Source organism: Acytostelium subglobosum (assembly GCF_000787575.1).
Source record: "Acytostelium subglobosum LB1 DNA, scaffold: scaffold24, whole genome shotgun sequence".
Taxonomy (NCBI): Eukaryota; Evosea; class Eumycetozoa; order Acytosteliales; family Acytosteliaceae; genus Acytostelium; species Acytostelium subglobosum.
In genome coordinates this window covers 24,261-44,028 of record NW_012236509.1, presented here as the reverse complement: position 1 = coordinate 44,028, position 19,768 = coordinate 24,261, and the positions used below count along the sequence as shown (strand labels likewise).

At 41.7% G+C, this 19,768-nt stretch overlaps 10 protein-coding genes across 10 annotated transcripts; 5 read left to right on the top strand and 5 right to left on the bottom strand.

Annotated features, from left to right (window-relative positions):
• Positions 1–191: 191 nt before the first annotated feature.
• On the top strand, positions 192–984 carry SAMD00019534_097810 (hypothetical protein; the record flags this gene model as incomplete). Its single annotated transcript, XM_012894813.1, has 2 exons — positions 192–899; positions 964–984. Coding segments are annotated over 2 exons (729 nt in total), but the record flags the coding sequence as incomplete, so codon positions are not given.
• Positions 985–1,360: 376 nt separating this feature from the next.
• On the bottom strand, positions 1,361–2,286 carry SAMD00019534_097800 (hypothetical protein; the record flags this gene model as incomplete). The annotated part of the gene is made up of 2 exons (XM_012894812.1): positions 1,361–1,588; positions 1,675–2,286. Coding segments are annotated over 2 exons (840 nt in total), but the record flags the coding sequence as incomplete, so codon positions are not given.
• Positions 2,287–3,406: 1,120 nt separating this feature from the next.
• SAMD00019534_097790 (hypothetical protein) lies at positions 3,407–5,939 on the top strand (the record flags this gene model as incomplete). Its single annotated transcript, XM_012894811.1, has 4 exons — positions 3,407–3,780; positions 3,844–4,090; positions 4,173–4,403; positions 4,473–5,939. The coding sequence occupies 4 exons, from the start codon at positions 3,407–3,409 to the stop codon at positions 5,937–5,939; spliced, it is 2,319 nt and encodes a 772-aa protein (XP_012750265.1).
• A 183-nt stretch (positions 5,940–6,122) lies between these two features.
• Positions 6,123–10,324, bottom strand: SAMD00019534_097780 (hypothetical protein; the record flags this gene model as incomplete). Its single annotated transcript, XM_012894810.1, has 6 exons — positions 6,123–6,470; positions 6,545–6,977; positions 7,040–7,486; positions 7,545–7,987; positions 8,053–8,340; positions 8,417–10,324. The coding sequence occupies 6 exons, from the start codon at positions 10,322–10,324 to the stop codon at positions 6,123–6,125; spliced, it is 3,867 nt and encodes a 1,288-aa protein (XP_012750264.1).
• A 309-nt stretch (positions 10,325–10,633) lies between these two features.
• Positions 10,634–11,590, bottom strand: SAMD00019534_097770 (hypothetical protein; the record flags this gene model as incomplete). The annotated part of the gene is made up of 2 exons (XM_012894809.1): positions 10,634–11,500; positions 11,561–11,590. 2 exons carry the CDS (start codon positions 11,588–11,590, stop codon positions 10,634–10,636), a joined length of 897 nt encoding a protein of 298 aa, XP_012750263.1.
• Positions 11,591–12,953: 1,363 nt separating this feature from the next.
• Positions 12,954–13,543, top strand: SAMD00019534_097760 (hypothetical protein; the record flags this gene model as incomplete). Its single annotated transcript, XM_012894808.1, has 4 exons — positions 12,954–13,019; positions 13,110–13,183; positions 13,270–13,366; positions 13,502–13,543. 4 exons carry the CDS (start codon positions 12,954–12,956, stop codon positions 13,541–13,543), a joined length of 279 nt encoding a protein of 92 aa, XP_012750262.1.
• Positions 13,544–14,623: 1,080 nt separating this feature from the next.
• Positions 14,624–15,155, bottom strand: SAMD00019534_097750 (hypothetical protein; the record flags this gene model as incomplete). The annotated part of the gene is made up of 2 exons (XM_012894807.1): positions 14,624–14,730; positions 14,801–15,155. 2 exons carry the CDS (start codon positions 15,153–15,155, stop codon positions 14,624–14,626), a joined length of 462 nt encoding a protein of 153 aa, XP_012750261.1.
• A 60-nt stretch (positions 15,156–15,215) lies between these two features.
• On the bottom strand, positions 15,216–15,503 carry SAMD00019534_097740 (hypothetical protein; the record flags this gene model as incomplete). The annotated part of the gene is made up of 2 exons (XM_012894806.1): positions 15,216–15,388; positions 15,449–15,503. 2 exons carry the CDS (start codon positions 15,501–15,503, stop codon positions 15,216–15,218), a joined length of 228 nt encoding a protein of 75 aa, XP_012750260.1.
• A 962-nt stretch (positions 15,504–16,465) lies between these two features.
• On the top strand, positions 16,466–18,701 carry SAMD00019534_097730 (hypothetical protein; the record flags this gene model as incomplete). The annotated part of the gene is made up of 4 exons (XM_012894805.1): positions 16,466–16,595; positions 16,654–16,665; positions 16,744–18,207; positions 18,268–18,701. The coding sequence occupies 4 exons, from the start codon at positions 16,466–16,468 to the stop codon at positions 18,699–18,701; spliced, it is 2,040 nt and encodes a 679-aa protein (XP_012750259.1).
• A 232-nt stretch (positions 18,702–18,933) lies between these two features.
• On the top strand, positions 18,934–19,756 carry SAMD00019534_097720 (hypothetical protein; the record flags this gene model as incomplete). Its single annotated transcript, XM_012894804.1, has 3 exons — positions 18,934–19,169; positions 19,260–19,632; positions 19,691–19,756. Coding segments are annotated over 3 exons (675 nt in total), but the record flags the coding sequence as incomplete, so codon positions are not given.
• Between the last annotated feature and the right edge of the window lie 12 nt (positions 19,757–19,768).

Genomic DNA, 19,768 nt, shown 5'->3' with positions numbered 1-19,768 from the left:
ACACACTGTTTTACAAACAAACAGTTTGTTGTATCTACAACTCGACTGAACCCTAAACAAATAATATATATAATCTCTCTTTCTTTCTCTTTCTCTATCTTTGTACATATACTACTATACATATATATAATATTTATTCTAATTGTTGTACTCCAACAACAACAAAACAACAACAACAACTATATTAAAGAATGAACGTAACAGCGGCAGCAGCAGCTTCATCAACTACATCATCTTCTAATGATGATCTTTTATATCAAGACGATGGTCAGGGTGATGATGTTAGGGAGCAGGATCGTTATCTTCCTATTGCCAACATTATTAGGATTATGAAGAAGGCTCTACCAAACAATGCAAAGGTGGCAAAGGATGCCAAGGACACCGTACAGGACTGTGTCAGTGAGTTCATCAGCTTCATAACGAGCGAGGCTAATGAACGGTGTCAACAAGAGAAGCGCAAAACAATCAATGGCGAGGATGTCATCATGGCCATGACTGCACTTGGCTTTGACAACTATGCCGAGCCGCTAAAGATCTACTTGGCACGCTATCGTGAGACGGAGAAGAACAATCAGCAGAATGGCAAGAAGTCACCAAAGAAGGGTGCCGTTGGTGGTGAGCTGCAAGCTTCACCCAGCAACTCATCATCTCCGAAACAAGATGCTATTAACAGTGTCGGCGGTATATTGATGCAACAACAACAACAACAACCTGTCGAAACCAATCAACAACATCCCGACATTTCGAATGGTCTTTCACACCCATCCCTCTTTGACCTGTCTCAACAACAACAACAACAACAACAACAACAACAGCAACAACAGCCAATCCTAATGGCACATGGCAACAATATCTATCTTAACCAAATACCCGACACACATGAGAGTTTGAGTGGATTGGTAAGTAACAGATACACTTCAGACAAGAAATACCTGTCTCTCTAACCTAAACATTGTCATTTAGAATCAACACTATTACCAGAAGTAGGTGGTGACTATTTGGTCAGTATTCCCTAACTATATATACACATACACATATACATATATACAACATGTAATCTAATATATACAATGAATGAACGAACGTTTGTTGATGATACATACCCATCACGAACGACATATATACACATATTTATAACGCCCATATATATACATAACATAACGACACATATAATAAAGTCAATGAATAAGGAGTAGGATAACAATATCGTCTAATAGTAGTATTATTATTATTATACATTTCCATTCCAGATAGGCCTTGTTACGATACCAGGTGGATTGGCTTGTGTGTGTATGAGTTATGTATGAGCTGTGTCTTGGTTGGAGTCTCCAAAGGGCTAATGAGTGATTGATTAGGTGGTCTTTGTCAGACCAACAAAGACATTCATCGATACACCCATTACGATTCCAAACTTGACGTTCCTCGCTAGATAGTCTTTGGACAGCCAAAATAGACTGATCGGTCCAAAGAAGAAGCCAGAGGCAAGTCCAAACAGTAGCTCCAGTGAGTCTCTAAGTATATTGGTTTGCAACGACATTGCAAATGCCTGATCATCCTCTAATATAATAGCTGATTGTACTCTTCCATTCTGTATGCGATGATGGTATTAATATGTAATGTTAGTTGAGCACAACTTTGATGATGAAGCTGATGATGATATATTGCTCATCTTACCATTTCCAAAACAAAGTCATTGTTATTTGTATTGCTGTTGTTAACAACATTCGATATGATTGGTGGAGTGCTAGGAGAGCTGTTGACTACAGGCACAGCAGCAATAGTGTTGTTGTTGTTGTTGATGATAATGTTGTGATTGGTAATGTTGTTTAAACATGTATTGTTGCTATTGTTGTTGTTTGTAGAGTCACTGCTAGGTATTGACAGAGGCATTGTAATAGAGCATATTATAAAGGCACCATCGATTAGTTTCGACTCCCTGACCGTTTGATTGTCGCTGAGCATTCGTCCATTGTAGACCATTCTCAATCGATGTGCTTTCTTGTTCTTCAACTCGAGTATCCTGTGCTTGACCTGCTCGATAGTGTCACTCAAGCCAACATCGATCGTGACAATGGGGTCCTCTGCACTTCTAATGTTGACTCTAATAGTATCGTCCAACTTTGTTGTGGACGTGATAACAGCAGTGTTGTTGTTGGTGTATGGATGTTCTATCTGTTGCTGTTGCACCAGTTGCAAGTATGAAGGTGACTTTCCCTTGCCATTTGTATCATCATCATCAACATCAATCCCTATGTTCATCATATTATTATTACTAGTATTATCTTTCTATCTATGTTTCAAACTTTTGAGATATGAGTTACGACACACTCTTTATTCAAAACCAGTATTGAGAGTCTCCAAAATTCTGTGTTCCAATTCCCATCCAACACACCATGGTCATTATGGTTGTTGCGAATTGGTTGTTGACAATCAATACATCCTGTCAGACATGAATCTATACTTCTTCTTTGTCTGTGGTGGTGGTGGTGGTGGTTATCATCGTTATTTCATTCATGTCGGCCATCTCTCTAGGTAGTGTATATATATGAATGAATAATCATATATATATATAATAAATATAACTACTTGATTTGTGTGTTATTCTGTGTAATCTGGGTTAATGATGGTGTGAGATGTTTGTGTGTATCTCTGTCTGTGATCGATCACGTGTTATTGTTGGGGGTGTTGGAGGGGTGTGTGTCAATCAATCAACCAGGTTCAATTAGTGATAATAACATATGATTTCAGGATTGTGAGATGATGATGATGATGATGTTGAATTGTTGTTGTGTTATTGTTGAATGTTGTCCTACCTTTCATTTATCAATTTCAACAACAACAACAACAATATAATTAGTTAAACTATTCATCATATAAACTATTATTAACAAGCTGTCTAGGTAATATAAAATCAAACTCGCATGTACAAATAATTGGCACACCTCACACATCAGTTCTTCTCCAAACTCTACCCAACATCTACAATAGCACTTCGAGGTCACTTTCATCAATTTTAAAACCAACCCACCTATCTATCTATCACTACAATATTCATTTATCTTTATAACTATACGCTGTATTCTCAAACTAAAGTCTTCTAACGACAACAACAACAAACCAGCTGACAATCAATCATTATCAACACAGGTATCACAACTGTAACAGAGTAGCATCTTACAACAGACATACATACACGTACAATACCCATAGACTTCTATGTTGTTGTTGTTGTTGCCTCCCCTATTGAAGAATGCTCCCCAGTAAAAGAAAGGATTCGTACACCTTTGCAAATACAGGAAACAACACCAAGAGGAGACTTTCAACTGTATGTATTATAAGTTAGATAGTTTGATTAGTTCAGTATCTCACTCACTCACTTTACTCAATTGCATAGAGAGATTATATAATGGAAGACGACGATATGTCATCACCAATCGCCTCACCAGCTTCAGGCCATGACGAGACAATGGAAGTCATTGAGCAACAGAACAACGAACAAGAGTATATACTCTTTTGCATTGATCTTGATGAGGAGATCAACTCGATATTCAAGCAGACCAATCCCAGACTGGATCACATCAAGAAGGCACTGTCATTGTTTGCTCGTAGCAAGTTGCGTTTGGACCCCAACACCAAGTTTGCCATATGCATCCTCCGTGTCTCTGCTATCTGGTACATGGACTTTACCAGTGACTTTGTCGAGATCAAGTCAAAGTTTGATAGCTTGAAGCATGGTGGTCGATTCACTGCTTTCGATATGACTACTCTATTTGATACAATGTAAGTTACAGTGGACAGAGAGTGATGAGAGCATGTATCACTTACATTGTTACAAAAATTTAGCGAGGATACATATCGACAGATATCAAAATCAAAGCAAATACAAACACAGACAACAACATCATCATCATCATTAGCATCTTCAATATCAAAGAACTGGAATCTTCGTGTAATATTCATTTACTCTCGATCCACAACAGTCCCTCAATACTTTGGAGGTACAACAAGCTTGGAGGCCCTAAAGAGACATCCAAACTTCTGCTTTGAATCTATATATATGTATCATGTCTATCACACCGATCACTCAAAGGTATTGTATTATGTATCATCATCATAAGATTCACAGAGTTTATTCATACTTACAATATTGTCCATTATATTACCACCACCAGATCGTTGAGGCCATCACACATGCAACAAGAAATATATCAAAGATTTCTGATCAATCATCGATTAGAAAGTTCTACTATTGCTTCCTTGGTATCATGTTTGTGCCTCCCTCGCAACGACCAACCACACCCAAGTACCAACGCTTCCCAGTTGGTCTGATTAACGAGCATTTGGATCGATTGGCTCCAAGTGGCAAGAGTCTGAGCTCACTCTCGTCGATGGGTGCCAAGGCTGTACCTCCCCAACTTGGTTTGATATCTCATGCCCCCTTCATCCAAATACCTCACCTCAATCAACTACAGGTGCCAACTCCTCAGATCATTCTACAGGTTCAACAACAGCAACAGCAGCAGCAACAACAACCTCCAGCACCTCAACAAGACCAACCAGCTATTGAGTTTGATGAAGATGTCCCATTGGCACCACCACAGGTTCATTTGATTCCTCAACCACAACCACCCCAACAACAACAACAGGCACCAGCAGGTGCCAATATAGATATCAATCAGGACAATGCGAACATCCAGATCGATAATAATGTAGATGACCAAATGAACAACAACAACAATAATAATAATAATGAGAACAATGGTGTAGAGGATGAGATACCTGCGGCACCACAAGCTGCACCAGCAGTAGCTCCAGCATTGCCAGTCGTTCCCGCTGCTGCTGAGCAACAACAACAACAACAACAACTGCAACAACAATTACAAGTACAACCAATTCAGATGTTTGTCCAACCAGGTCAGCAAGCTGGAGGTAATCAGACCATGGTGCAAGTCCCATTCCTTTACTACCCATTTTTCCCACTGATCCAGAATGGAAACAACAACAACAACAACCTTCTGGCACCCAACCTAATCGATCCAACTGGCGTTTCCATCTACCATCCCTATCAGTTCATGGCAACCAATGCTCAACAATTACAACAGGCGCAACAATCTCTCAAGTCCAAGTCAGCCCTCAAGACCTCGAGCGAAAACAGCACAGAGGATCCAAACGCAACCTCCTCTCTTGGTTCCATGATGCGGCCATATATCAACAATGAGCAGTTTAGTGATGTTGTGTTTCTGGTGGGCAAGAGCAACGACTCACCTGGCGAGCAAATCTATGGTCACAAGGTCATTCTCAGTGCCAGGTCAAAGTACTTTAAAGCACTTTTTACCAACGGCATGCGAGAGAGCGGTGGAAATGGTGAGATAGTCGTTCCAAAGGTGTCCAGAGATGTCTTCCTGGCTCTCTTGTGCTATCTCTACACAGATGACCTGACACCTTCAGAATCATCATCGACATCTTCCACCACGACCACTACCACAACGACAACAACGACGACATCATCATCATCATCCACTGCAGTCACCACAACATCAAAAGGAAATGGATTCTCATCGTCATTGCTGACGGAGTTGCTTATATTGGCTAACCAGTACATGTTGGACGGACTGAAGATCAAGTGTTGTGAGCTCATTGGTGAGACCTTGTCACCTAACAATCTAGTGTCGCTCATGTCCTTGGCCAGTGTTCACGAAGCCACCGAGTTGCGTAACGCTTGCATATTCTACTTCTATACAAACCTGCCCAACATCTTGCGCGATTGCCTCTTTGAGAGGGAAGGACCGAGCGAAGGATCTGAGGCATTGGGATTCCTCATTGTCGACTACTTCAGCAAAGTTTCTAAACTGTCATCATCCGATGGCAAGTCCGACGACTCCAACACCAACCCAGAGATTAACGCCAAGAACTTTGAAGAGCTTGTGTCGTTGTTTTGATCAACCTGACAACCATATCTCTCTCTCACTTATCACATTGAATTATTTATTCAACCATAACAACAACAGTAGTAGTAACAGCAGCTACCCAATCACCACAACTTGTAATAAACAACAACAAACAAACTTGTCCAGCTGGTGACAAGTATTTGATTTAACTATCTGTAGCTCTTTTAGAGCTCCTTACAACACAGGTTTATTGTTGTTGCCCTTCTTTATCTCCTCGATCCTGGCCAACAGTGCATTGTCAATGACTGATCGCTGCCTAAAGTTATCTCTCCACCTGAAATAGTAGTTGCTCCAGAACTGGATGTCGTACTGGGCGAATTGGTGGAATATTGGTTTGTGGTCCTGGATGTAGAATGAGTTTGTGAACTGCTCCTTGTTGCTGTTGACATATGCCCATATTGAAACGATGGCACCATTTCTGATGGTCTTGTACACTCGCTCCTTCTGATGGTTGAACAAGAATGTTCCATATTTACAGTTGTACAATGCTTCCAATAGTGTTATCAAGAAGCTTTCGTTGAACTATATAAAGGGAAGGGATAAATGATGTTAGAGATGGCAACTTGGATGTCCAATATTAGTTGTAAAACACTAACCTGGAATGTAGTAGGGAAGAGGTTTGTCAATTGCCAGACGGAATCGACAAACATGATAAAGATTGGAGAGAACTCCTCCTCTCCATTGGAATGATAGACGTGTGCACATCGGTGTGTGAACTGATGTCCATAGCTGAGCCACTCCTTTTCAATGAGTACTTGGAATCCTTGGAGAGTTCTATAGTATGGATCAAGGAGAAGCTGTGAGAGTGCCACAAGTTGGCTAGTTCTGTCCCAACCATCACTGCAGTGAGTGAGAATCGATGCACCCTTCTTATCAACCAACTCTACGACCCTGTTTGCTGAGTTGATCAACTGGAAGATGTGCTCCAACCACTGAGTGCCATCGAGGAGTGAGAGCCAGTTTGAACTGTCATTCGCCTGTATAAGTGCGTACATCTTCTTGTAACTGTCTCTCATCACATGAATGTTGCTGTTGGTTTGTCATTAGTAGAAGTCCAAGGATAGATTCTTGTTGTTAAAGATATTGCTTACCCAATGCCCAAGAACTGCAGCTCAACGTTTTGGTAAAGGCTTGTGTCTTCGTGGCCTTTGCCCAGAAGTGTGTTGGCCTTGGCGTTTGCCATTGGCCGAGAATCCATGACGTAGAGTATCTTGGAGTTGGTGTTGGACTTTGTGATTACCTTGAGATATTCTTCGTCCTCGTTACACTTGGACTTGAATATACCCACTCGCGGCTGGCTGCACCTAGATATGGTGGATTGGTGTATCTTGTGAATCCAACATATGGCAGGCACACGCCCCTTCTCCCTGAACGAGGCAATCTTCCTCAGATCGTCGTCTGTGACTGATTGTGGTACAATGAACAGTGATGGATAGGTTGGACACAACTTATAGTCCTTATTGGCATAGGTGATCCTCCACTCCTTTGGAGGGAATCCTTGACGAATAAACTCCTCTTCCACGTTGTATGCTATATCCCTATAGTAATGTTGATTTTTAGTGTATGTTGTTGTAGTAAGTGATGTAGCAAACTTACATTGAGGGATCATATGACTCGGCATTGGCAAAAGCAAATACCTTGTCAATGTCGCTGCTCTCCAGGTAGTCCTTGATACCCTCCCATATGACTGGATCACCAGTGGTGAATGAGCAAACGCGGAAGTCCTTGCAAGTGATCTCAGTTTGCATGCTGTTGCTGATGTGCTTAATGCGTTGAATGGTAGCGATTGGGATGTCGCAATCATCCTTCGTACCAAAGTCGTCGTAGGACGACCTGTTGTATGCGTTGAATATCAGACGGTAGTTGGTAAGGAACAAAGTACCCTTCTTGAGCTGACCCATCACCAATCGATCACCATTTCTCTTGAGAATGATATGTTCACCTGGTATGAGTGTTGGTGATTTACCACCAGATATGTCCATCAATATGTCCTTGATGATTGGTGTTTGGCTGACTGACAACTTGTACTCCAGTATATCCTAATAGGTGGTAAACCTGAGGGTTAGATTAACGATCCAAGACGACAAGGAAACTGAATACATACATTGGTCTCAATGTCGAGATGATGGAAAGACTCAACATTACTAAGTGATATTGATACACCGCTCTTGACTAAAAACAACTCAAACGTAGCATTTGATTGTTCGTTGTTGTCAGCGTCCTCCTCTTGACAGTGCTCGGCCAATAGATGCTTGAGATCAGCGATCTTTGTGTAGTTGCCATAGACAACGATGAAGGTCTGCATGTTGTGATACAGCTTTATCGTGTTCCTGCAACCCTCAATCAATGCGAGTTTACAAACCATTGGAGGTGGTTTAAACTCAACAACTGCCTGTTTGTTGGATGAGGAGGTAAGTGTCAGTATAGTGTAGGACATTGGGTGGGTCATGGTTCTGGGTATACTATACCTCGTTGGGAAGATTGTACGATGCCAAGGTACGATGTCCTTCCATCCAAACTCCTGATCCACACTTTTGATAGTAGAGACAAAAGTGGCCTGCTTCGTGTGCGCTCTCGAATATGGTATGTCCACGCTCGCTAAAGAAGGATATGCTGCTCTGCTCTGGTGTCAGAGGTGGCATGGCACGTGACAGACGGTTCGAAGGTGTGCTGGATGTTTGGGTTGGAGAGGTCGAGGTAATATCGAATGATCCAGATCGCATCAGGTCGGGTGGCTGCTGTTGTTGATTGTGTGTTGATGTGGCACTGACTATGGACTGGATGATTTGATTGACTGTGCGGTTGGGATTGAAGTGGAACTGACGATAGGTCTGGTGTGAGGGGAATAGCACCGTCAAGTTGTAGCCCTCATCTTGACAGTGCTCCTGCTCTGAAGGACTCACAAGCTCGTCCTCATCCAACGAAAAGATGCCTGATGTAGAGAGCTGCTTTCTGGCCCTTGGTCTCTGTTGTTGTTGCTGCTTCTTGGCCTTGAATATAAAGACGGACTCTATGTTCCTGCTATTGCCACTGTTGTGATTGTTGACCTTGCAACTGGTCAACAACTGTTTGTGTTGAAGGGGCAGTAGCATTGTGTCTGACTCTTGAAGGTATAGTCCAAAGCCATCGACCATGTTGACAAAGGATTCCTGTTGTGGGTCATTGCTGGTGATGAGTGAAGCACCCTCACCAGAGGACTGTACGCGTCTGCAAGTAGGGTAGATGTATTGTACAACAAAGTAGATGGCATCGTGAACGGTGGCATTACGGCTGAAACAGAGTGTGAAGAATGATTGGATTGGCTCGATCCACACTGACAGGAAGTTGCTGACGCCCAACAAGAGAGAGGTACGTTGCTCAAAGCGCAAGGAGAATTCAATGTACTCTTGCTTGACGGCCTCTTGTCCCAGCGAGTCATCCATTGCCAGTCTCTTTGTGGAGAGATCATCGGACGAGTTGATGCGTGCCTCCCACCGGTCGGCATCATCCACAGATGGTGATACATTATCTAGCATCTTGATCATTGGTAGCTGACTCTCTATGCATTCGATAACATCCAGTACTCGTTTGTTGTGTGGGGATGTTGTAAGTGGTGATGGTGATGAGGACGATGATGAATGTCTCAGCTTGGTTTGCTGTTGTTGTTGCCAGGCAAGGGCAGACGATGGCTTCTTTGGTGATTCAATGGTGACCAACTTGTTTGACTTGATATTGTCGATGATGTCGATCACACCTCGAGTGGATGGTGCTTGCCACGAGTTGGAGACAGGTGTGGTAGATTGGTCCTCACCTCCGAGCAGTGCATGTCCTCCAATACAATTGCTGTTACTGAAATGAGATGATGATGTTGATGGTGACGGTGTCGGTGATGATAATACTGATGATGGTGATGTTGTAGCAGGTGTGTTGTTGTTGTTGTTGTTGTTGTTGTCCTTTAGAAGTAGTAGTGACTCCAATTGGTTCGAAGGTACGATTGTCTTGTAGTACCATCTTGGATGGTGATAGTTGTTGTTATTGTTGTTGGCCTGCATATCGACCTGTCTCAGCTCCAACTGAGTGCCACTCTTTATACTATAAGTCTGAATGGTCTGATCGTTTGAGAGCCTGATCTCCTTCTTTGATACAACACCACCATGATTGATTGTTGACGATGATGATGTGTTACTATTGTTGTTATTTGTAGATGTTGTTATGAGTGGTCTAAACAACGCATAACCTTGTAGGTCCGATATCTTTATGCTCTTTCCCGTTTGCTGATCGAATATAGTGATGTTGCCAATGATAACACGAGAGTCTACATTGACCACCTGCTTTGAGTCCCATGCAGATATTGTTAGCACAAGGCTATAATATGCATATGGATCTAAATGATCCATCGGGGCTTTGCTACTTTGTTATATATATATATATGTATATTAATAAATGTTATAAAAGAATCTGATTATGATTGTGTATCCTCATCAACAGTGTTGAGACGACCAGGATCATTTGTTCTAGATTCAAGATGGACCTCTGATCTCTGTTGGAAATTTCATTCACTTGATTTTTTGAGTGATTTTTGAAAAAAAAATAAACAAATAATATTGTTGTAATAAATAATTCGGTTTGGTTTTATTAATTGTCGCCAGTTAATTTAAACTGGTATGTGAATCGTTCGGTATTATAATTATTATCGGTTCGGTTATTTAACAGTCGAGTGACTTGAAGATCTTGGCTGCGTGTGGAACCAAACTGGAGCAAACTTCATTGACCAAGAATGGTACTGCAGCGGCAAACTCTGGCGAGATGATTCCCTTGGAGACGATCCAGGCAATGTCATCTTGAATCTTGACGAGGCTGTCCAAGATGATCAAACTTCTCAATGGATGGTAGTTCACCATGTCGTCCTGGATCACATCATTGAGCATCTTGGACTCGAGATGGGCGATGGCGGCGGCCATTGGTCCATACTTGGTGCGGGTTCTAAGCTCGTTGGTCTTCTCAATGTCACGGACATTGAACAAGTTGGCGAGTTGCTTGAGGTTGAAGAAGAGCTCTCTTGGGTTCTGGTTGTTGTTGACCATGGTTGGGGTCTGTCTGTTGTTTGGCTGCTGCATGGCAAGAGTGTAGAATTGGATCATCTCGGCAGTGGTGTCACTGTAGATCAGGTCAAAGTGGTTGCCACCGACCATGTTGTTGCATTGCATCATTGTGTTGACGGCATGCTTTGAGTAGAGGGCCTTGGTGCCAATGCAGTAAGCTCTGGCAAAGGATTGCTTCTGTGAGAAGTGGCCGGCCAACTTCTTGGAGTAGAGATCAAACATGATAGTCTTGGCCAAAGGCTTGAGAAGGTTCATCTGGTTGGATGGTTGATCGAATGATTGCTCAAAAGTCTTTGAGAGACAGGTCTTCAAGGCAACTGGGAAGTCATCCTTGAACTCTCTGTAGCGAATTGGCTTGATGCTTGGCTTCAACTGATCAACCATATCCACCTTGCCAACCACTGGATTGGCCTCCAACTCTGAAGTTGACACTTGCTCATTAATAAAGCTTGCGCCCAAATGTCTGGAAATCTATTTAAGTTTATAATATTAGTATGTGATCTATAAAATATGTGTATTTGGGTAACTTACATTATCAATTCTGCGCAAGGCATATGACATTGAATCTTGGTTGTTAGTGTTCATTGTTTGTGTGTGGGTGTATTAATTAATTAAATAAATAAATAAAAATATTATTGATCAGGTCAGTCAAGTATTATTATATATTTGATGATGATGTATTTGATTTGATGATATAACAATGACTTTAAAGTCATTGTATTTATAGTGATAGATAGACTGTATATGTGATTTAGACCTCCCCCTAAGGTCTACATATGTTGGATCTCCATGGCATGGATTATGATCCAACCACTGTTGGGTGGGCCATGCTTTACCTTTAAAAGGAAGTGACAGTGACAAGGATACACCCCTTGATGTGATATCACTCTTTATCAAATTATATTAAAGAGGCAATTTGGTTGGTCCGTTCGATATATAACGAGGCACAATGATGGGTGGGTGTGATGATTGATCAATGCTACACGAAAGGTCATTAACCTAATGTAGTATATATCACATTAATTAATGTAATATATGTGATGGGTTTGGCTATTAAATGTGATTGTGTTTTTTTTCTTTTGTATGACCTTCCATTGGTCAAAGTATTTGTTTATTCAAAACATATGGTTGATTTGTTGTAAACAGTGTTGGTGTGGTGTTCACCACTCAATCAATCAAACAATCAATCAATTTTTTGGGTGTGTATGAACAGATAGAGATAGAAAGTAGGGGGTGATTTTTGATCACTTTGAATGCCTTTTTGATGGTAATCACCAACAAAACCAGATGTCAACCAAACCTTCGACTGGTTCAGTTTACTTAGCCATAAAAGGTCAAAAGTATGGTCTCTGTTGTAAGGAGTAGTTATAATGATCTGTTAATCACATCTGTGATGATAGTAGTGATGTCATCAAATACATTTGATATCCCATATGAATAGATTTTTAGTTGATTATGATCTGCCCAACCAACCAACCAACCAACCAAGGGACACCTTCACAGATCAACCATCTTCCAATCAATCAAATCATAGAAGTGTTTTGAACTTCGATCTATTAATCTAATCACCATAATCTATCTCCATTAATCTATCTCCATTAATCAATCAATCTATCTCACTAAGTTTGAGAGTAGGTGAGTCTATCATCGATGTTCACATTGATATATTTTAGTATTAACTACTAGTACTATTACTATTTGGCACTAGAATCGTAAGGTTGTGTTAATATTATATGTTTGTATGACTATTATTAGTTTGTATGAGTAAACTTGTTGTTGAGAGTATAGGAACTCTTCCTATTAATACAATGAAATAATAAAGTGTATTTCAAATTCTGAAGAAAGATCTGCCTGTGAAGCACGATCGCCACCATTATTACTCACACATCCCAACATATAAATATAAATATTAATATTTCACATCATGTCAGAGAACGGTCCAAAGTTGAGAGACGCTGCCAAGTCAGGTGATGAGGAGGCTGTCAGGAGAGTATGATGTCACTGCTGCTGCTGAGGCTGATGCTGAACTCAAACAAAGTTGTGTTAACTCATCATCAATCAAACAATCACCTACTATTAGTTGTCAAAGGAGGGTCCATCAGTTGTAAACTACAAGGACAGAACTGGATATACCCCACTTCATATGGCTGCAATGTAATGTGGATCGATCTCAAGTCATTATTGACACAACCTATGTATCTAATAACTGACTCATCATCATCATCGTCATCTCTCACTAGGTTTGGTCACAAGAACATCTGTCAGATACTGTTGGAGAATGGCGCAGATAAAACGATTCCATCGATCGATGGTGAGACTGCTGCTGACGTTGCCAAGGTATGTATCTCTGTTTCTCTGTGTGCGCTCTATGGTGGTACTGTCAATCACTAACACTTGATCTCGTACTATGCTTCCTTCCTCTCACTCTCTATCTCGTACCTCTACCTCTCCCTTTGTATTCATCTTCATTAGGGCATCACAATTGGCAACTACATCAAAGACTTTAAACTATAGACGACAAGCGGTGCACATCATTAACAATGACGATTTGTAATAATAGCAAATAAATCTAAGATAGACTCATCGAACATACACTGTTTATCTCGGCCTGATCAACTCTATGATGATGCATTAGGAATCAGTAACAGCAGCAACAAAAATGACACCCACAAACAAAAGGTCTAATAGAATAGTTGATTGATGTTTATTTATGATAATGTTATAATGGATGGCATGTAAAGAAAGGACAAACAATCAATCAGTCAGTCAGTCAGTCAGGAGCTGTAAAGAGAAAGGTAATGATGTTAGAATACGTTGAAAGCAGCAGGAGATATATAGGAGGTTCATATGAAGGATTGTGATGTGAAATAGTCAGACGTCTTCTAAAGAAGTAATGTAAATCATTTGGAATACCAAAGGAGAAGAAGGTTCAATTAATCTCCAGTGGAGCCTAATACAGAAATGGTTCATCATTGAGAGGGTGTATAATATATATTGATGGGCAGATTGTTGTTGTTGTGTATTTATGAGATTTATATCACTTACCTTTAGATCATAATGTCGAATGGTTTGTGCATCGACTGAACTTTGAATTCATACTATGTGCATGTGTGCATGGAATGTGGTCTTCGCTTCAAGTCAAAAACGAGATACGCAGAACTTGACGTCACGTTACACTCAAAGTTCATGTTTATTGAATGAATGATTGGATGGATGGAGGGAGTTGACATTGTTGTGCAGTGGTTTGGTTGGAAGTGAGTTGCTTGGTCTTACGTGTAAGGGCAAGTTCCAGATCAATAAACATCATCCTATGGGCGACCGTGTATGGTTTGTGCCTCATAGGAATCATCACTATTGAATCGGGCGACTTGTTAATCAAAATAATGGAATAATCCTTGTTATCTCTCTGTTTCCCAAGTATGTGCTGCATTGTAATTGCCAATCTGCCGTTGATTGGTATTACCTAATGCGAGCGCTGCTAAAGAGAGATAGGACTATCCATTCGAAACCCATATTTGTGAGACTAGAACACATCTATCAACAACTTGTTAACACATGGCAACAACGTGTGGATGGTGCTGGTATTGTTGTTGTTCAGTTATCACTGACCTTTGCGGTGTCAGTGGTCTGTTCAGCAACTTCAGCGGTCTTCTCACTTTCATTCGGTCGTAGTTGTCTCCAGACGTGTCTGATCTTAAGATCTGATTGATTGAGTGAGTGAGAGTCAGTATTACCATCACCGATTTGATTGATTGAATGATTTATCCTTACGTAAATCTGCGCACCAAATTGTACCCCACATCAACAGGATGTAGCCAGAGTAGGTGCAGAATATAACAAAGAACCAACCAGTTGGAGTCAGACAGACAATGTCAGCATGGTGACAGTTGGGACGGTAGGCAGAGGGGTTCCACCAGGAATTTGGCGTCCAGATACCATTGTCGACGAGGATGTGACGGAGAAGATCGATGGTAGCGAGAGGGACGGCTGCCAGAGTGAGATAGAAGGGACCATACTTGTGCCAGTGACCCTTGTCGCTGCGACGGCTGCAGCACTTGTGGTAGTGGTACTGGGCGAGGTTACTGAGGATGGTCAGGGATACGGCAAAAGAGATGGCGTGAGCCATTGCGACGGAGCCTTGGGAGGCAGCGATACCAAAGATCGATGCCAGCAGCAGGGGCCAACATCAACTGCCAACCAAGGCTGGAATAGAGATAATGATTGATAGAATGGCAACGTACAAGGGCTTCTTGTCCTTTGGGGCAGCAAGGCGACGCTTCTCGTCCTCCTCTGCTACGGCATTGGTCGAGCAGCAGCCGCTCTCGTCGTTATCTACTAGCAATGATGTCTCCTCATCGCCTTCGTTGTTGTTGATGCACTTGGTGCTGGAGGGAGTGGAGGTGGGCTTGGCTCACACACCACCCTCGCAGTCCATATCGTCCCCAACTCTAGGGATATCTGCAAAAAATGACATTAATGTATTCTATATGTTTTATATATAACTAAATAAGAATTGACTGTTGAAGTGAGTTGAACAAGTGGATGTTTTTATTCATTCAACAGTTCGCTTGCGATTGTAAAAAATAATAATAAATGGGTGGTATCCAAAGTGAATTGGGATTGGTTGGTTTGAATGATTGGGATGATTGGTTGATTGATATCATCGCCCAGTCAACGCTGGGGTTGAAGTCCCTGCTTTGATCCACTCAAGCACCTGATCAATGTACTTGGCAAACAGGACAGAGCCATTGATCCTACTCTTTGAGTCATATATCAGTGCATTGGGATTGTTGTCCGTCCTCAAGTTGAATGTCAGTCCTTGACAAACATCAGGTCGTAGTTAGTGTAGTAGTTTTGTTGTTGATCCTGTATGCCTTTGATGCTCTGTATGCCATATGTAAACTGCATAGCGCTAAGTTCGGCGTCAGTCAACTGATGATGATGAATTACCTCGTTTGATTGAGACTAGGAAGTTCTTGTCCTTCATGATAGAAGCATACAACTTGCACACATCATACTTGTATAACGGTCCACCATCAATAGCAAACATCAATGGTCCTTGTTGTAAGACATGAATAGATTGAGTGCTCCTTGTTAATTTCCATGTTGATTACTCCATCCATACCTTCTATTAGAGCATCAGCATCGTTGACGAGTGTCTGTTTCAAAATCTGACCTACTGGTCAGGCAAGTTTACTGTGGTAACTGACGGTTGCCATAGTCAAGCACGACCTCTATACTGGCATTGGCACCATATCTCTTTAGTGTGTTGCTTTCTCGCTGTGCATTCCTTTCGATGTCTGCTCTTGTGTTGTTGCCATTCATCTTGATCGGAGCCACACCTTTCTTCTTCATATACACACTCACCAACTTCACTTCTTCATTCAACACAATTCTTTTTATCTCTTCACTTATCTATCTTAAGATAACAAAAGTATGTCAGACAGCCCAACCAAACGCTTGCAAACCTTGAGGGATTTGCTCGACAAGAAGCTCATAGATCAGTCACAATTCGATGATGCCCAGAAGAAGATACTCAATGAACTAACCAATCCTTCCCAATCAAGTAAGTACAAACAATATCGGCGCAATCACTTCATTCAATCCTAACATACACACTCAAGGAGGCCAAACTCGTAAGTACAAATAAAGTTAATAATGTTTCTGTATAATACTAATGTTCTCTACAGCTACATACAATGTCAGTACAATAGATGGCCTGCTAGAATGGTTAAAGGTCTTTGGCAAACCAGGTCCAAAGAAACAGAACTACATGTCTACGTATGGGGCTAACTTTCCCTTTGTTGGTCGGGATACTGCTTTGGATGCAATCAGCGATGCAACTGTCAGACGATGGAAGAACAGACATTCGACCGACCAGAAGTCACACCCTATATTGGTGGCTGCAGGTGCACCAGGAATAGGAAAGACAAGACTACTGCGAGAATTCCCAAAGCGTATCAGCTCGACAATGGACTCTGTGTGTCCTGATCATGTTGACCTTCACATTTCATTTGGCAATGGCACCTCCTTTGAAGTAGAGTTCTCCAACACAATCCAGCCCCAAGATCTCATCTCAACTGCGCTCTCAATGCGCATCCTATATTCATATCTCAGTCTAAGCGTGGACTACTTTGTATTGCTGAGTGATTGGCGCAGACAATTCCCGAACATGGCGATACCCCTAAGCACAGCCTTGGAGTGCATCAGACAGGAAGAGAAGAAGAAGTTCATTGCAGTGTACCTTGGTGTCGACGAATTTCAGAAACTTCTCACAGAGTCTAAAGATCCCAAAAAACAGCTACTGAAGATCCTGACACACATCGTTGGAACATTCCAGGCGAGTGCCTCCCCAACCATCTTTCTGGTCACTGTCTTTGCTGGCACAATCTACTCCCCCCTCATGGAGATATTCGCCGCATCATCATTCAAACACGAGAGGATCAATCTCCCTCTACTCAGCAACACAACAAAAAAAAACGATGTGCGAACCATTGTGTGGTCAACAAAGTTCAAGGACTACCTACATTTGGACTCCTTCAAATATGCGCTGATGTTTGTCGGTGGCTGGCCTAGGCTCATCGAGATCCTCTTGGACACAATGGACATGGAGGGCACACCAATGGTGAACTCCTTTGAAGTGTTTCGAGACTTGTTGGTCAGCACCCGAAAGGAGATCAAAAAGTACTACTCCTTCGATTCATGTGTCCACATGGTCCCACACCTCGTTGCTTGGTCAGTCACATGCAAGATCCCAGACAATTGGCAATTGGACAGTCCCATTCCAAACGGCACTACCTTCGAGGAACTCGAGCATATCGGCATGATTACTCATCTTGGCTCACATGTTGCTTTCCCTCTCATCTATGTTGACTGGTGTAGCCATTCCCTCAAAAAAACACCCTTTATCCTATTGTTCGAGCTACTACACAGCTTTGAAGAAGAGAACTTCTGGCAGAACTGGGAGAAATTCTGTGCAAGACTACTACTAATCAAGTTGGTCATGTTTACACATCTGTACAACATTGGGGTGCACCCAAGACTGCCTACCCCTGATCCCAATTCTGTGGTCAAATCTACACCTAACGTCACTCTTTCAGAGTTGTTCACTCCCAGCTCACGCTACACCAAGGAAGAGAAAGGTTTTCAAACAAAGAAGATTGTTCTCAACTATCAAGGTAGGTTATCTAACTCCATTACTGCAAGAATGCATCGTCTAATGCTGCCACTGTCCCCAGACTCGAGAGTCATCAAACTAGATCATAAGTTCCCATCAGGTGATTATAGGACGTATTTCAATCAAAAGGGCTGCTTAGACGGCTCTGTTACAAGAGTCTACCTGAATGCCCAGTCAGCACCATTTGATTTCTTCCTCTTCTTTGAGGACGCAGACAACAGGACACTCATCGCAGGCCAAGCAAAGCTGAAGATGGATGTCACGACCACCCAGCCATCAAACGTGACTGACGATGTTGCCGAAGAATGGTTCAAGTCCATTGAGTCAATCAAAGCTTTCGATCCATCAATAAGCCCAATTCTGTGCATATTCACAAATGATGATGCTGAAGTGGACATGGACCTTACTATCAACACCATCGTGGTCGATGCCAAATCCAGGTATTATTCTCCAATATTCCGTAACATATTGCAGTACTTTACCAAGAGTGACTAGTCATCTATTACTTCCTCATGTACGTGCTGTTATCCTCTGATGCCGACTTTATATTTAATTATTCAACCAAAAGGAATTTCATTATTGAACCATCATAATAAATAATGAGTTCAACAGAACTATTGGTTTTGATCAGAATCCAGTTCAATTTATCGTTCAAGGTTGGGTGTGATGTTGTACACAGTTTACAACCAACAAAAAAAGAGAAACAGAGATATAGAGATAGAGTGATATGAATACAGAATCACCAGCTTCACTGTTTGATGACAATGCATCTGGTAATACATTGTTATCAAGTAGAATCGAGGAGGATCTGACACAGATAATGTGGAGAGATCCAGTGTGGCTACAACAGATACCACTGAACAAACAGACGGTTCTCCTCTACTTCTCAATGTCACAGTTCTACGATAAGCAGTGCAACAATGAGATACTTAAAATGCAGCGTCTAGATCCTTCAGCTTTAAAGTAATGATTGTTCACATTGTTGGTGTTGTTGAGACGACAGACATATACAAACAGACCGTCTAACTCCATACATGTCCTTCTTCATTGTAGAACAATGATTGGTATAGAGTATGAGGTGGTTATGGCACAAGAGCCTATGCTCTTTCTAGTGGCTAAACAGAGCAGAGTGTCGCCCACTGATGCCTCTGTACAGACACTGTACTATATAATCAATGGCACAATATATCAATCTCCAGACATCAGATCAGTGTTTGAATCACGCATGGTACAGTCACTCTTCCATCTGATACACGCCTTTGAGAAGCTGCTCTCAACTGTGACGTGGGACATTGTCGATGGCTACCAGATCACTTTGGCAGCACATCTCAATCAACAGGACAAGTCAAAGCTGATGACCTATACTCGCAAGCAAATAGAGGATATCAAACGATTTGATAACATCATCAATCTACTGTTTCAAAAGGTATTGTTGTTGTCGTTATTATGATCCATTTTCAAGTATACTAATCAGACTCTTGTAGTTTCCACCAATAATGAAACCTCCTGATGCAGCAGCAGTAGCAGCAGGGGCTACAACTCAAGCCCTGTAGATAATGCAC